The sequence below is a fragment of the Mobula birostris genome, chromosome 17, assembly GCF_030028105.1.
Source record: "Mobula birostris isolate sMobBir1 chromosome 17, sMobBir1.hap1, whole genome shotgun sequence".
Taxonomy (NCBI): Eukaryota; Metazoa; Chordata; class Chondrichthyes; order Myliobatiformes; family Myliobatidae; genus Mobula; species Mobula birostris.
Genome location: NC_092386.1, coordinates 52,494,805 through 52,511,718, shown reverse-complemented (window position 1 = coordinate 52,511,718; position 16,914 = coordinate 52,494,805). Strand labels below are relative to the sequence as shown.

Sequence of the window (16,914 nt, the reverse complement as noted above, 5' to 3'; positions counted from 1 at the left end):
CAGTCCTTGAAAGTGCATCTGTAACTCATAGAATCAGTTCAGAGTTATGGTGCATGTAATTATTGATGGTGGTCAGAAGCCTGATGGTTGGAGGGTAATAACCGTTCCTGAGCACAGATTGCACCTGCAGTGCCAAATACAGAGAAATTGCTGGAAACACAAGGCAGGTCTGCCTGCATCTGTGCAAGGGGGAATATTTAACATTTCAAGCCCAGTGTCTGGGGAGGGGGGGAAAGGGGTCAGATTACTACAGAGCGTGAACAAAGGACGTGCTTCTGATACCGTATTTTGAGGCCAAATGGGGTCAGATTGAATAGTCTGAAACCAAACGGAGGGGCCGCGTTCCCAGTGACGTTCGGTCGCGAAGGAGGAGCCGAGCGTTGTCAAGATGGGGCGGGGTCAGGCCGGAAAGGGGCGGGGCCCGATGTCGTAACCGGGGAGGCGGGGTTTGGTGACGTCGAGGCGGGTCGGCCCAGGCTGGGCTGTGAGTAGCCAGCTCGCGGTGTTTGTCGCCGTGTGTGGAGCCGGATGGGGAAGTGCTGACTCCAGTGTTGTGGATGTCACGGTTAGAGCCGAAGGGGGTGGATACTCGGGCAGCCCAGCTGAAGATGGCGGAGGCGCAGGTGCCGGTGCTGTTCTGCTTCTCGTCCTTCTGCCGGCCGTGCGCCGTGCCCGCCGGCTCGGGCCACGAGGTGCTGATCCAGAAGTTCCTGTCGCTGTACGGGGGCTTGATCGGCGTGCATCGGAAGTTCGTCATCCAGCAGTATTCGGCCGAATGGGGCGAATACATCGACCTGCCCAAAGGGTTTGCGGTCACCGAGAGGTGCAAACTCCGGTTAGTCTCGCTGCAGGTGCCGGTGAGTACCGACGGGGCGGCGATGCTCACAGCTCAGTAGTGCCGCTGCGCCCACTCCCTTGTACGGCCCCGTAGTCCGGGAGCGGAGATGAGGTGATCGGCTGTGCCCATCGGATCAAAGCGCTAGGCTCAATCAGTGCAATCCAAGTGCTGAATTAATAGCAGTGCCACGGGAAATCGGCTTGCACTGGGGTTTGCAGGTAACAAGTGTACTGCCGCATGCATCAACTGGTTGTTTTCAGATTGCAATCTCAGTCTGTGAGATGTGGCTAGAGCGTGGCTCTGCATACAAAGTGACATGTTTGTTATCTTCCGCGTAGTCGCACTACGCAGGTAAAGCTAGTCAAGAAAGGATTTTTTTTTCGTAGTCTTCTATTTTGATACCCCCTCGTTACATCATTCGCATTGTATTTTAGTATTGAATGTGAATGTCACTTAGCTTTTTTGTAAAAAGGTGGATATGCTGATGATTCTTGTTCAAAAAAAAGTCGGCATCCATCAGCAGAGCTGATTTTAAGTATGACTATGTGCGTTAACTATGCCGCTCTGTGCATTGTCCGTATTGCACTGTCTCCAAATGCTTAGTATCAAACGCGAAGCTTTGGCCTCTAGACAAAGGTACCAGAGTTTGATGGAGCGGCGTACTGTATGCATACAAACCATAATTCAAAGTGTGCATGTACAAAATGTGCAGAGGATCATTAGTCACCACCTAATGAAATAATTGAAAGAATAATAAGTGACACGTTTTCATTAATTAACATTGTAATAATACATTGCTAATATTACATCCATACGGTAAGCAGTTCTCTATCCAAAAACAACGCATAATATTTATTTTAGCCAATAATCATTCTTTTAGACTTTCAATCGATTAGAAAACTGCAGCTGTGTGCCTAACAACCTATCTCCATTTCTCAGGCTGGTCATGGTGCAGTGACAGATGTGAACGATTCACACTTCCATTTACTAATGAAGCTGATCTGGGTACAGATGCTCTGGAGTGATGAATCTAATTTGTATAGACCTTTTAGATTTTACACAAAGCATGTGGCCTGCTTAATCGTTTTTTAAATTACCTGCATATGATTGTCTGATTTCATTTTTTAGATGTGAATGGATTTCAGAATTGGAAATATTTTTGAAATTTTATATGTCCCACCATTTACTTATTATTAAGACTTTAGTACTTGACATAGACATAGAAAGACATAGTAATTATTTGTATTGAGGTAGCAATGCATCAAGAATGTAGAACTTCATTCAAAATTCACGAAATGAGTTCAAGAAAAAAATAGATTTGATTACTGACTTCATGGGGCTGTTGGTAATTTTTTTTATATCTGATGGTGAGGTATGAATACTATGGTTTAGCTTGGATTACCATGGTGGACAAATGTATTTTAATATACATTTTGATATTTCATAGAGTGGCATCTATATTTAAATTTTAGTACTAATTTATAATAAATAGCTTTCTCTGATTTTTCACCAGTAGCTTCATTTAAGTGAGTGATACTGCTATGTTGCTAACATCATTGATTTGATCAGATGTTCAGTTCATGTAACATTTAATGTACTGAAATTGAAGATGTAGTCCAATACTACACAGAAACAGGCCCGTCACCCATAATATCCGTGCTGAGCACAGACAAATTCAAATTAAATCCTTCCTGCCTATATATTATTCATATCTCTCTGTTCTGTGAATATTCACTTGCCAATCTAAAAATTTCTTAAATGCCACTACCGCTGGCAGCTCATTTCAGATACCTACCATCCTGTGTAAATAAAAAAAAACTTGTACTGCACATCTCCTTTAAAGTTTTCTCCTTTCACCATAAATGCTACCTGTTAGTATTTGACATTTCTGCTCTTGGGGGATAAAAGATTTATGACATCTACTCTGTCTTTGCTTCATGAATTTTTATCACGACTGTCCTCAGCCTCTGATGCGCCACAATTGAATTGAACATAATGCACCAAGTGTGGTCTAATCAAATTTTACTTAGCTGCAATTTTACTTCTTTACTCTTCTTGGATTAATGCTCTCAAGTCAATTTGTATTAAACAGTGATAGAAACATAGAAAAGCTACAGCACAATACAGGCCCTTTGGCCCACAAAGTTGTGCCGAACATGTCCCTACCTTAGAAATTACTAGGCTTACCTATAGCCCTCTATTTCACTAAGCTCCATGTACCTATCCAAAAGTCTCTTAAAAGACCCTATTGTATCCACCTCCACCACCGTTGCCGGCAGCCCAACTTTCAAATCTCTTACTAGTTCTTCTTTCAGTTAGTCCTGACGAAGGGTCTCAGCCCGTAACATCGACTGTACCTCTTCCTAGAGATGCTGCCTGGCCTGCTGCGTTCACCAGCAACTTTGATTTGTGTTACCTTAAACCTGTGTCCTCTTGTGGCAACTATTTCAGCCCTGGGAAGAAACCTCTGACTATCCACACGATCAATGCCTCTCATCATCTTATGCACCTCTATCAGGTCACCTCTCTTCCTCCGTCACTCCAGAGATAAAAAGCCGAGTTCACTCAACCTATTTTCATAAGGCATGCTCCCCAATCCAGGCAACATCCTTGTAAATCTCCTCTGCACGCTTTCTAGGGCTTCCACATCCTTCCTGTAGTGTGGCGACCGGAACTGAGCACAGTACTCTAAGTGGGGTCTGACCTATGTAGCTGCAACATTATCTCTCGGCTCCTAAATTTAATTCCACAATTGATGAAGGCCTATATACCGTACGCCGCCTTAACCACAGAGTCAACCTGCACAGTTGCTTTGAGCATCCTGTGGACTCAGACCCCAAGATCCCTCTGATCTTTCACATTGCCAAGAGTCTTACCATTAATACTATATTCTGCCATCATACTTGACCTACCAAAATGAACCACTTCACACTTATCTGGGTTGAAGTCCATCTGCCACTTCTTAGCCCAGTTTTGTATCCTATCAATGTCTTGCTGTAACCTCTGACAGCTCTCCACACTATCCACAACACCTCCAACCTTTGTGTCATCAGTAAACTTACCAACCCATCCCTCCACTTCCTCATCCAGGTCATTTATAAAAATCACAAAGAGTAAGGGTCCCAGAACAGATCTCTGAGGCACCCCTCTAGTGACTGACCTCCATGCAGAATATGACCCGTCTACAACCACTCTTTGCCTTCTGTGGGCAAGCCAGTTCTGGATCTACAAAGTAATGTCCCCTTGGATCCCATGCCTCCTTACTTTCTCAATAAGCCTTGCATGGGGTACCTTATCAAATGCCTTGCTGAAATCCATATACACCACATCGACTGCTCTTCCTTCCTTCATCAATGTATTTAGTCACATCCTCAAAAAATTCAATCAGGCTCATAAGGCACAACCTGCCCTTGACAAAGCCATGCTGACTATTCCTAATCATATTATACCTCTCCGAATGTTCAGAAATCCTGCTTCTCAGGATCTTCTCCATCAAGTTACCAACCACTGAGTTAAGACTCACTGGCCTATAATTTCCTGGGCTATCTCTACTCCCTTTCTTGAATAAAGGAACAACATTCGCAACCCTCTAATCCTCCGGAACCTCTCCCGTCCCCATTGATGATGCAAAGGTCATCACCAGAGGCGCAGCAATCTTTTCCCTTGCCTCCCACAGTACCCTGGGGTACATCTCATCCGGTCCTGGTGACTTATCCAACTTGATGCTTTCCAAAAGCTCCAGCCCATCCTCTTTCTTAATATCTGCATGTTCAAGCTTTTCAGTCTGTTGAAAGTCATCACTGCAATCACCAAGATCCTTTTCCATAGTGAATACTGAAGTAAATTATTCATTAAGTACCTCTGTTATTTCCTCCAGTTCCATACACACTTTCCCACTGTCAAACTTGATAGGTCCTATTCTTTCACGTCTTATCCTTTTGCTCTTCACATACTTGTAGAATGCCTTGGGGTTTTCCTTAATCCTACCCGCCAAGGCCTTCTCATGGCCCTTTCTGGCTCTTCTAATGTCCTTCTTAAGCTCCTTTCTATTAGCCTTATAATCTTCTAGATCTCTAACATTACCTAGCTCTCTGAACCTTTTGTAAGCTTTTCTTTTCTTCTTGACTAGATTTATTGCAGCCTTTGTACACCATGGTTCCTGTACCCTACCATAACTTCCCTGTCTCATTGGAACGTACCTATACAGAACTCCACACAAATATCCCCTGAATATTTGCCACATTTCTTCCGTACTTTTCCCTGAGAACATCTGTTCCCAATTTAAGCCTCCAATTTTCTGCCTGATAACCTCATAATTCCTCTTACTCCAATTAAATGCTTTTCTTTCTTTATTTATTTATTAATCTTTTTATTGATTTAAAAGGAACATAAATACAATAAGAAGAGAATTATCTGATATATATATCGATAACAATACAAACTGAGATTAAGATAGACATTATCAAAATCATACATATTGTTAAGCTAGTATAAAATATATAATAAAAAAAGAAAACAGCAATTCTCCTCTTAATCAGTTCATGAAGAGGAAAGAAAAACATTGAATTTTAAATGAAGATAAAAACCCTACTATACTACTTTAAAAAAAATGAAAGACTTTCTGATTAAATCTAAAACTTTGGGGGAAAAAAATTGGAGGAGTAATAAATCAAATTACATGAAAATATTGAATAAAAGGTCACCAGATTTGCTCAAATTTAAAGGATGTATCAAATGTCTGACTTCTTATTTTCTCTAAACTTAGAGGACATAATGGAGGAAAGCCAATAAAAGACCGTAGGTGGATTAGAATCCTTCCACTTCAATAAAATGGCTCTCCTAGCCAATAAAGTCGAAAAGGCTATCATACATTGAATATTTCCTGCTTCCGATGGGATAATCCCAAAAATTGCCATCAGCAAATTAGGTTGTAGATCCAGATTCAAGACTTTTGATGGCATTTTAAAAACATCTCTCCAAAAGTTATCTCGCTTTATACAAGACCAATACATATGAGTTAAGGTGGCCACCTCAATATTACATCTGTCACAAACAGGATTGATATTGGAAAAAACACGCGCTAATTTATCCTTTAACATGTGGGCCAGATGCACTACCTTGAACTGTATCAGGGAATGATGGGCACAAATAGATGAGTTATTAACCAAATGAAAAATTTTACTCAGTTGATTATCTGAAAATGCCTCCTGAAATCCCGATTCCCAAGCACATTTAATTTTATCATTAGATATCATTTGTGAGTTCAATAACCATTTATAGATTAGTTATCAACCCTTTTTGAAATGGTTTAAATTGAAAGAGAGCATCTGTCATATTAGATGGATAAGCAGAAGGGTAATTTGGCAACAAACCAAATAAAAAATTCCTAGTTTGTAAATATCTAAAAAAGTATACATTAGTTTAATCATATTTATCCACTAACTGAGAAAAAGACTTTAAACAGTCCCCTAAAAACAATATTCATTTGGTTTTCCAAATTAAAAAGGCCTTATCCAAGATGGCTATTACTAAAAAGAATAAAATTATTTAACTCAAAAAATCTATGAAGCTGAAACCAAATTCTTAATGTATGTTTAATAATGGGATTAAAATCTTGTCTGCTAATCTTAGAAAACAAAAAGGGAAGAGGAGCTCCCAGTAAAGAGGCCAAAGAGAATCCTTTCACTGAGTTTTCCTCCAAATCCAACCATCATGTACATCTGAATAGTGAATCCAAAAAGTAATATATCAAATATTAATTGCCCAATACTACATTCTAAAATTAGGCAAAGCCATACCACCATCCTTTTTTAATTTCTACAATAAGGGTTTACTCAATCTAGGATTTTTATTGTTTAAAATAGAAGATAAGATTGTAGAATCTATTCTGTCAAAGAACTTTTTAGGAACAAAGGAAGGAACTGCCTGAAATATATATAAGAATTTTGGTAAAACTATCATTTTAATAGCATTAATTTGACCTATTAATGATAATGTTATAGGCAACCACTCAGAAAGCATTTCTTTGTCAACCATCTTGCTTTTCTTTTTGATGGAGTCATGCTTCACCCTTTCTTCTGATTTTGGTTGCGCCTGCGCATTAGATTACTTTATAAAATTTTAAAATTAAACTTTAAATATGGATCTTAATAAAATTAATGTAATATCTTGGAATTTAAGTGGTATGAGCCAACCTATTAAGCGCAGAAAGATTTTTAAGAAATTAAAAACACCATGCAGATAAGGAGACTCATATCTGTAGGCAGGATGAAAATCGCTTTTTTAAATTTTGGAAGGGACTCTTATTTCAATCTTTATCAGTAAATAAAATAAGATGGGTATCTATTTTTATTCTAAAATCCCCTTAGTTGTCACTGGTCTGTTATGTGGTCAAAAGGTGGCTTTGGTGTGTGTATATGCACCTAATATAGATAACCCTGAATTTTTTAAGAAGCTGTTTTTTGTATTGCTGAATTTAAATGAATACAAGTTGATTATGGGTGGTGACTTTAACTGCTATCTCAATCCGTCGATTGACAGATCGTCCACCAATCCGTCGCTTCCTAATAAAGCTGCGTCTTGTATTAATTCTTTTCTATTAGAATACGGTCTGGTCGACATTTGGAGATTTAAGTATCCTAAAGAAAAAGATTTTTCTTTTTTTTCACATGTAAACCGTAAGTGTTCAAGAATTGATTATTTTTTTGCTGGATATGCGATTGGTGCCCTCTGTTGAGTGTGCGTATGATGTGATTGTGCTGTCGGATCATGCACCTATGAAACTAACTTTGAAGTTTTCTGGTAATATTCAGATACCTCAGATACCTCAGTGGAGATTTAATGTTTCATTGTTACAAGATTCAACTTTTGTAAATTTTATTAAAGAGCAAATTTCTCTATTTTTTGAATTAAATTCAACTGAGGGAATGTCAAATTTAGTTACTTGGGATGCGATGAAATCTTTTCTTAGAGGACAGATAATTTCATATTCACTAGTTTTAAGAAGGAAAACTAAGGTGGAACTTTTACTGATTACTAATAGAATTAAAGAAATAGATAAAGTTTATTCAGTAATGCCTAATGAAGTTCTCTTTAAGGAAAGGGTAGAACTCCAAGCACAGCATGATTTGCTTTTGACTTTTCCCATTGAACAGCAACTTCTTAAATCCAAAGGCCAATTTTATATACATGGAGACAAGTCAGGCAAACTATTAGCTGGTCAGTTTAAAGCAAATATGGCTAGAAGACAGATCTTGAAAATACGAAGACCTGCAATGGTAGATCCTTATGAAATTAATAAGATATTTATGAATTTCTATTCTAATCTTTGTACATCGGAATTTTCAGACAATATTACTTTTATAAATTTTTATAAAAATTGAATGTACCTAAAATTTCTATTCAAGATATGAATACATTAGATGCCCTTACTAAACAAGAGGAAATAGCAAGTGCTTTATCCTCTCTCCAATCAGCTAACGCTCCGGGACCGGATGGATATACAGTGGAATTTTATAAGACTTTTACTGATATATTTATACCTCATTTATGTCAAATTTTCACTGATTCTATATCCTCTGGGACTCTCCCGAATACTTTTTATGAAGCTGCGATCTCTTTTAATTCCTAAAAAAGATAAAGATTTATCTGAATGCATTTCATGTAGACCAATTTCTCTATTGAATGTGGATTTTAAAATTCTTTCTAAGATCTTGGCTAATAGACTTGAGAATATTTTACCTACTGTTATTTCCGATGACCAAACTGGATTTATTAAAAATAGATATTCGCATTTTAACATTCAAAGATTATTAAGTATTATTCATTTTTCTCCATCTAAAGAATCTGAATGTGTTGTTTCTCTTGATGCAGAGAAAGCCTTTGATAGGGTGGAGTGGTCTTACTTATTTGAGGTCTTGGAAAGATTTAATCTTGGCCCGGGATTTATTTCCTGAATTAAATTGATCTATCATGCTCCTATGGCTGCGGTTATAACTAATAATCAAAAATCTCCCTATTTTAGATTATATAGAGGTACTCGGCAGGGATGTCCTCTTAGCCCTTTATTATTTAACTTGGCCTTAGAACCCCTTGCTATTGCTCTTAGAGAGTCTAATACTGTTCAGGGTATTAAGAGAGGGGACAAAATACACATGGTTTCGTTATATGCAGATGACCTGTTAGTTTATATTTCAGATCCTAGGAGGAAATCTATTCCTTCTATGTTATCAACAGGAATTCTGCAGATGCTGGAAATTCAAGCAATACACATCAAAGTTGCTGGTGAACGCAGCAGGCCAGGCAGCGTCTCTGGGAAGAGGAACAGTCGACGTTTCAGGCCAAGACCCTTCGTCAGGACCCTTTGTCCTGCCAAAGGGTCTCGGCCTGAAACGTCGACTGTACCTCTTCCTAGAGATGCTGCCTGGCCTGCTGCGTTCACCAGCAACTTTGATGTGTGTTCCTTCTATGTTATCTATATTTTCTGAATTCAGTAGTTTTTCTGGGTATAAATTAAATTTACATAAAAGTGAGTTATTTCCTATTAATAATTACTCGGATCCAAATCATCAAGTACCTTTTGGTATTGCTAAAAATTACTTTACCTATCTTGGTGTTAAAATTATTAAAAATTCTAAGGATCTCTATAAATATAATTTTTTTCCATTAATTGACTATACCAATTAAATGCTTTTCTAACTTGTCTGTTCCTATCTCTCTTCAATGCCATTGTAAAGGAGATAGAATTATGATCACTATCTCCAAAATGCTTTCCCACTAATAGATCTGACACCTGACCAGGTTCATTTCCCAATACCAAATCAAGTACAGTCTCTCCTCTTGTAGGCTTATCTACATATTGTGTCAAGAAACCTTCCTGAACACACCTAACAAACTCCATCCCATCTAAACCCCTCTCTCTAGGGAGATGCCAGTCAATATTCGGGAAATTAAAATCTCCCATCACAACAACTCTGTTATTATTACACCTTTCCAGGATCTGTTTCCCTATCTGCTGCTCGATATCCCTGTTACTATTATGCGACCTATAGAAAACACCCAGTAAAGTTATTGACCCCTTCCTGTTCCTAATCTCCCCCCACAGAGACTCCGTAGACAATCCCTCCATGGCGTCCACCTTTTCTGCAGCCATGACACTATCTCTGGTCAACAGTGCAACGCCCCCACCTCTTTTGCCTCCCTCCCTGTCCTTTCTAAACATCTAAAACCCAGCACTTGAAGTAACCATTCCTGTCCCTGAGCCATCCAAGTCTCTGTAATGGCCACCACATCATATCTCCAAGTACTGATCCATGCTGTAAGCTCATCCGATTTGTTCACAACACTCCTTGCGTTAAAATAGACACATCCCAAACCTTTAGTCTGAGCGCATCCCATCTCTATCACCTGCCTATCCCCCCTCTTGCACTGTCTACAAGCTTTCTCTATTTGTGAGCCAACCTGCTCTTCCCCAGTCTCTTCAGTTCGGTTCCCACCCCCCAACAATTATAGTTTAAACTCTCCCCAGTAGACTTAACAAACCTCCCCGCCAGGATAATGGACCCCTGGGATTCAAGTGCAACCTGTCCTTAACTAAGGATAAAGTTGCGTCAATGTGGAAGAAGGTTCTCAAAAAATTTAATTGTTTCACCTAAAAAAAAAAGCTAAAGGGGAAATCTGGTTGGTGAGTGTGAATGGAGAAGCAAGCAAAAAGGACACATACAAAAATGAATGAGGATGTCTGCTATGGCTGATTATCTGTAGTGATACCATTTTTCTGTCATGTCACATATTCCTTGATTCCTTTAATAACCATTAATCTGTCAACTTCAGTTTTGAATACATGAAGAAATTTCTCACCATTGCGGGGCTAAGTGGCCTACCTCTTGACCTAGGCTTCCAGCCATGGAAAAATATTCTTTCTATTACAGGTTTCCTGAGCTATCTGAAGGTAGAGTGTTCCTATGAAATGGTTCGTAAGCCAGAATGTCGTAAAGTGAATAAGCAATTACCATTTATTAATATGGGAAAAAATTTTGAGCGTTCCGAGACCCAAAAAATAACCTACAAAATCATGCCAAATAACACACAAAGCTTAAAATAACAGTAACATATAGTAAAAGCAGGAATGATATGATAAATACACAGCCTATATAAAGTAGAAATACTTTCCTGCAGCACTGTTTAGCACAGTGAAAATCTCGCGGAAGCGCTCTCGGCAGAAACACTCTCTCCAGTAATCTTTAAGCTATGAAGCTGCAAAATCATACCAAAAAACATAAAAACACACAGCCTATATAAAGTAGAAAAATGTATGTACGATGTAGTTTCACTTACTGGAATCGGGAAGACTCCAATAAATTGCAGTTTCATCACAGTTAAACACTTGCTTATACGAATAATCACCTGACGCAATCGGCAATTGCCTCTGATCTGGGCCGACATTTACATGCCGGGCGGCACCTAATTAATTAGCTTGTTTATTTCGGCTTTTTTCTTAAAGATGTGCTGGGCGCGTTCCAACTACTGCTGCATTCTTCTCGGCGATGTATCGGTCCACGGCCCGGAGGTTGGGGACCACTGCTTAAACTATGAAGCTGCCCTCGCCTCAGAAACCGATCAAACCACCCATGACTACCTTTAAATTCCACTTTCACAACACTTTCATCACCATCGTCCAGTGCTTTCTGTTTCAGCTTATTAAAAAGACTGACTGATTTCTCCTTAAGTATAAGGAAACTTAATGGAACGCCACGCTTTGTACACCCATCAATCCACTCAAGCCATAGGCTTTCCATTTTATCCATTATTGGATGCCGACTAAGAGAGACCACTTTGCTACGAGCAGAACCAACAGTAACTTCGGCAGCTTTCCGGGTTCTCTCTCTCTGCGTATAAATAGTGCGAATGGTGGACGCAGGCAAATTCAACGCGCGGACAGTGTCCTTACTTCGTTCACCACGATCAAAGCGCTTAATTATATCTAGTTTTATGCTAAGTGTAACACCCTTATGAGCTCTTTTAAGCTTTTCCGATACCTTAGAACACATCTTGCTAACGGATGCACAAAATAAATTGAGATAAAGCACGTGTTTAAGCAATACCGGCTAGAATGCAGTTCCGGGGAAGGAGCTTGGCTGTTCAGGCGCGCGCTGCCTTTTTTCGTAACAGCGAGGTGTCGTAAAGTGAACACTCGGAAAATGGGGGCACCTGTATATAGAAATATTCTCTTGAGCTCTGTTGAGTCCTTGTAGGTGTGCTCAATGTGGGGAAGGCTTTGCCTGTGATGGACTGGAGTGCAGACACTTTTCTTGGGTGTTGGTGTTTCCATACCAGGCCGTGGTGCAACTCGTCAGGATACTCTCCACTGTGCATCTACAATCAGTAGCCATTTTATTAGGAACAGAAGGTACTTCCCTGCAACCATCTGACTCCTGAACCAATGTGGATAATTTTACTCACCTCAACTCTGAGCGGATTTCACAACCCATGGAATCACTTTCAAGGACTTTATAACTCAAATTCTCAGTATTTGTTAATTTTTGCACATTGGTTGGTTGTCACTCTTTGTAGTTTTTCATTGATTCAATTGTGTTTCCTTGTTTTCCAGTGAATGCCTGCAAGTATGTCAATCTCAAGGTAGTTAATGGTGATATATACATCCTTTGATAATAAATATACTTTGAATTTTACAACTTTTGAATCAGCACCACCATGCTGTGTGAACTACAACTTTTCTCGCATTGATTGTTGTGTCTAAATTCAGGAGAAACCCCTGCATCCAGGGCTGTGTTCTTATACTGACTGGACAGCCAATTGTACACATGGGATATGAGGAAAGAAAGCATTGTAGCATTCTAAACATTTTTTAAAAGGTTTTGAATATTTACTTTCAATTAGGTGAAAACTGCAATACCGTTCTGTAAACAACAAAAGTGAAGTCATTTTATAATTTTAAAATATTTATCTGAAAACATTGCAATCTGCATCATAAAATTTTACAACCAAAAGGTTTGTTAAACTTGCTATCCTATTTCAAAATTCATTCACAGCCCACATTTTTATAAATGCATAATTTTGAAAGCATTTTGTGAAAGGAACTGTTTATTAAAATTACAGAAATTCTAGCTCACTCACTCAATGATTTCTTGAGATTATTAGGCCGGAAGAGTCTGGAAAAGCAGCACATCTGTTGAGATAAGCTGGATTATTGACAGCAGCTTCAGAATTTCTGTGTTTAGATCACGTATGTGGAAAAATGCTGCAGCTGCTGTAAGTCTTATAGTATAATAATGGAAATTTCTGACATTTTTATTGTCAGAATCTTAGCCAAATGTATCCAAGCAAATTACATGAAATAAGATAATGTTATGCCACAGTTCTGCCCAATATCACACTGCACAGTTTCATTAACATTTTAAGTGACTCCAGCTTCTTGTGCTGTGAGGTGCTAGCAAACGCACTTTTTTGGTGAATTCTTCAAATCTAGTTGGGCACGAGTTCGTTAAAAATTCCTACTACACTTGAGAAGAGCTGCTATGGCCCTGCAATTCTTCATATCTGCTTGATTATCCTTTGGAGAATGCTTTACGCTTGTCCTCTCACCTAGTGTCGATTTAATTACCATAAGAGCCATATGGTATAATTTTACCAAATAAACATCTGTAGAGATTTATAAGCTAATTAACTCTGGTCTTTGCAAAGATTGATTATTTGTAATGCAATGGTCCCAGTAGAAATATAACAAATTAATTTGTTTGAAGCATTTAAGTTGATAAGAGGCATGGGCTTTATGTATTAAAGACTTGTTTAGAATTAACCACATTAGTAAACAATCACAAAGGACTTCTGGAATATTCTTATGGTATTTTTTATTTGTACCCTTAAAATTGTTGTTGGTACTGGCTTTTCAGGGTTTTTTCAACTAGTACCTTAAATATTTTGATAGTTATAAGATTTAATTTTCCTTTTGAAGATGGAAATTTTTGAACAGAGGCACAGTTTCCTAATAATTTGAGTAACCCCTGTTATATTTGGGTGCCACAGTGACGTAGCAGTTAGTGTGACGCTAGTACTGCCCACAGCGTTCTGGAGTTCAAAGTTCAATTCTAGCACCCTTCTGTAAGGAGTCTGCACATCTTCCCCATGGAATGCGTGGATTTCCCCCCCTATGCTCCAGTTTTCTCCCGCAGTCCAGAGATGTAGCAGGTTGGCTAATTGGACATCGTAAATTGTCCTGTGATTAGGTTAGTGTTAATCTGGTTGTGGGGTTGCTGGGGCGACGTGGCTCGAAGGGCTGGAAGGGCCTACTCTGTGCTGTATCACTAAATAAATAATATTTCTTCATTTCTTTCTCTTCACTCGTTTTGCAGCACAGATGACTTGCGCATCCAGCAACTAAATCATTACCTAAATTAGTACCTTTTCTTCAGTAATCATTTTCTCGCCAAAAAATTTCCTACGTGAAAATTCCATCAACTGACACTAGAGCGATAAACATTAATTCCCCACTGTATTGGCATGCTTTGCACCTGACAATCAGTGAAGCTGTAATGAACTGGAATCTTCAGTTGCTTGTTGGTACGTGCACCTAATTATCAGCCACATTGTTTTCAGCCCTGTGATTCTAATGTATGATCAGTAGTCTGTCTAATTCTTTACTGGAGTTCTATTTGTATGCAGTTTATCTTCTGCAAATTTGTGAAATGCAATTTGAATGGATAAATGTAGTATATAAGCATTTGTATTGATGGTGCAATTGTAATGTTTTTGATAATTAATTATTTTTGTTCTATACTGTACGATTACCTGTCGGTGAGGAGGATCTGGTGAGGTTTTCTTTTGCAGCTCATCAAGAGAAACCATGCAAGTTCTAGGGAATTACACACACTTATTTGAAGAGTTCATCATAAACAATTTAAAGGTAGTAGATTAATGAAGTTCCTTGATCTTACTCATGATTATTCAGTCCCTTTGTAGTAGATTAATGAAATTCCTTGATCTTACTCATGATTATTCAGTCCTTTTAATCTAAGTAACCATCATATCCAACATAAAATTCAGAGTAAACTTTTTTTTAACTAAAAGAGCAGCGAGAACAGGCCACTTATGACCATTGATATAAATAGAATGGATGTTTTTAAAGAGGCACTGACAACCATATGGGGGGCAAAGGTTAGGGTGAGGGAGCGAGAGAGAATGTGAAATAAATCATAAGATTAATGCATGTAAATGAGCAATTTCATCCAATGGAAGGAAGCTCAAGTGGTCTAGCATGGACTGATTCTTCTGAATGAGCAAACTCATTAGATGAGACTGCATGCATTAATTTCATAAATTTGCTCTGCAGTCAGAAGAGAAAGAAAGCTTTCATCCATTTGGAATGACCTGAAATACTTCCTCATTTAGCAGGGGAGAAAAATTGTGGCTCAGTAATTTACCTTGCAAATAAGTGAACTTGCCGATTAGTTTCAAATGAGTACAACACTGAATTTCACAGGATCAAAACTGTAATCATCTTTCAAAGCACCTTGGATATCTTATGTAGGAGGAGGTTGGCACTGTCAGTTTTAAGCTAGATTCTTATTATCAGCTGTGAAAAACTTCGAAGAGAATGCTTCCGAATACCTAAGAAGCTTTTGGCTAACTGTCATATTATCTCCTTGAGAGGTCTTGTGTTTGATATAGCTCACACCAAGTGTCTTGGGGCATTCACCACGTCAAAGGTGCAAGTATACAAATTGTTGCTATTATGTAATTTATTTGGGATGCACTGTCCAATGTATTCAGTTTGCACATAGACATTCGGTGCCAAGGAACTGAGTGAAAAATATTAAAGGCCGATTGTGATATTGTAAATGGACCTTTCCCCTTTGCTTTTATGCATACCCATGTATTTGTTGCCTTGAGGACAGAAGGAAGTGGAATAGCCATTAGTGATGTGATTCCTTTTCTGTTTTTACCAGATGACTTCACTTGGAAACCTTGTAGCTTCCAGTACTGTGTTTTTCTGCTGTGATATGCAAGAAAGGTTCAGGCCAGCAATCAAGTATTTTGGAGATATCATAAGTGTGGGTCAAAGACTGGTAAGTTTATTTATGTTTATTATTGTTCACTCTGAAATTAGATCTGTCATCTGCATTACAGTATAAAGACACAAATGCATTTACACACAAGGTCCCAGTCAGCTCTCAGATGTACTTCTTGGTCTATATTAACCCTCAGCCTTCATTCAAATATTTTATAATTGGATTTCCGGTCTTGTGACTGTGTGCGTCCCTCTACCTTTGATCTCTTCCAGCACTGTAACCATCTGAGATGTGCATTTTCAATTCTGGCCCTCATCGATTCTTGATCAATCACACCATCAACTGATGAGTTCAGCTAACAAGCTCCCAAGTACTTAATGCTCCCTCAGATCTCTATATTTTCCCTTTTTTCAATTGTCCTGAATACCTAAGATGTTTTTGGCCATCTTTTCTGTTACCTCCATGAGTAAACTTGTATTTTGCTAGCTAGCACTCCCACATGAGAGCTTGGGATGCAAGAAGACAAGTTGTTGCTGTTTTGAAATTTTTTTTGGCAATTCTGTGGTAAAACAATGGTATCCATTATTTTTAAAGGTAAGTTATTGTACATTTTTATGTCAAGAACAGCTTTTCATGATGTCATTTATTCATTTAGAAATGATCAGTTAACCTTAAATATAAAAACAAAATTGTTTGTAAAATGTATGCCTCCTTTTGCAGTTCAGGGCAATGATTATAACTTATTTGCTTCGGAGTATACAGGAATATCCTACATTATCAAAATTACTTCGTGTGTGTATATCATTTCACTTTCTGGTTTTCAGATGTGTAATCAGTGTTCCTGTGAAAGAAATATTGGTTCTGCACTCAAGCTTTTAACTGCTCTGCAAAGGGTTTTTGAGCATAATACTGGAATATTGTTTGACAGATTTTTACAAATGTGGTATGAATGTATCAGAAGTGTCAGGATGTCATTTTCTTGGAGGGTTATTGCCACATAAATGGGCACCACATATCCCGATTTCTGATATCTGCAGAAGCAGAAAAACA

General features: G+C 38.5%; 1 protein-coding gene across 1 annotated transcript in view; it reads left to right on the top strand.

Moving 5' to 3' along the window:
- Positions 1–461: 461 nt before the first annotated feature.
- isoc1 (isochorismatase domain containing 1) overlaps positions 462–16,914 on the top strand; it is a 40,283-nt gene continuing 23,830 nt past the window's right edge. Inside the window, exons 1-2 of the mRNA XM_072281720.1 lie at positions 462–857; positions 15,802–15,921. Coding sequence (XP_072137821.1) covers positions 558–857; positions 15,802–15,921 — 420 coding nt within the window. The 5' untranslated portion in view covers positions 462–557. The remainder of the gene's footprint in view (positions 858–15,801; positions 15,922–16,914) is intronic.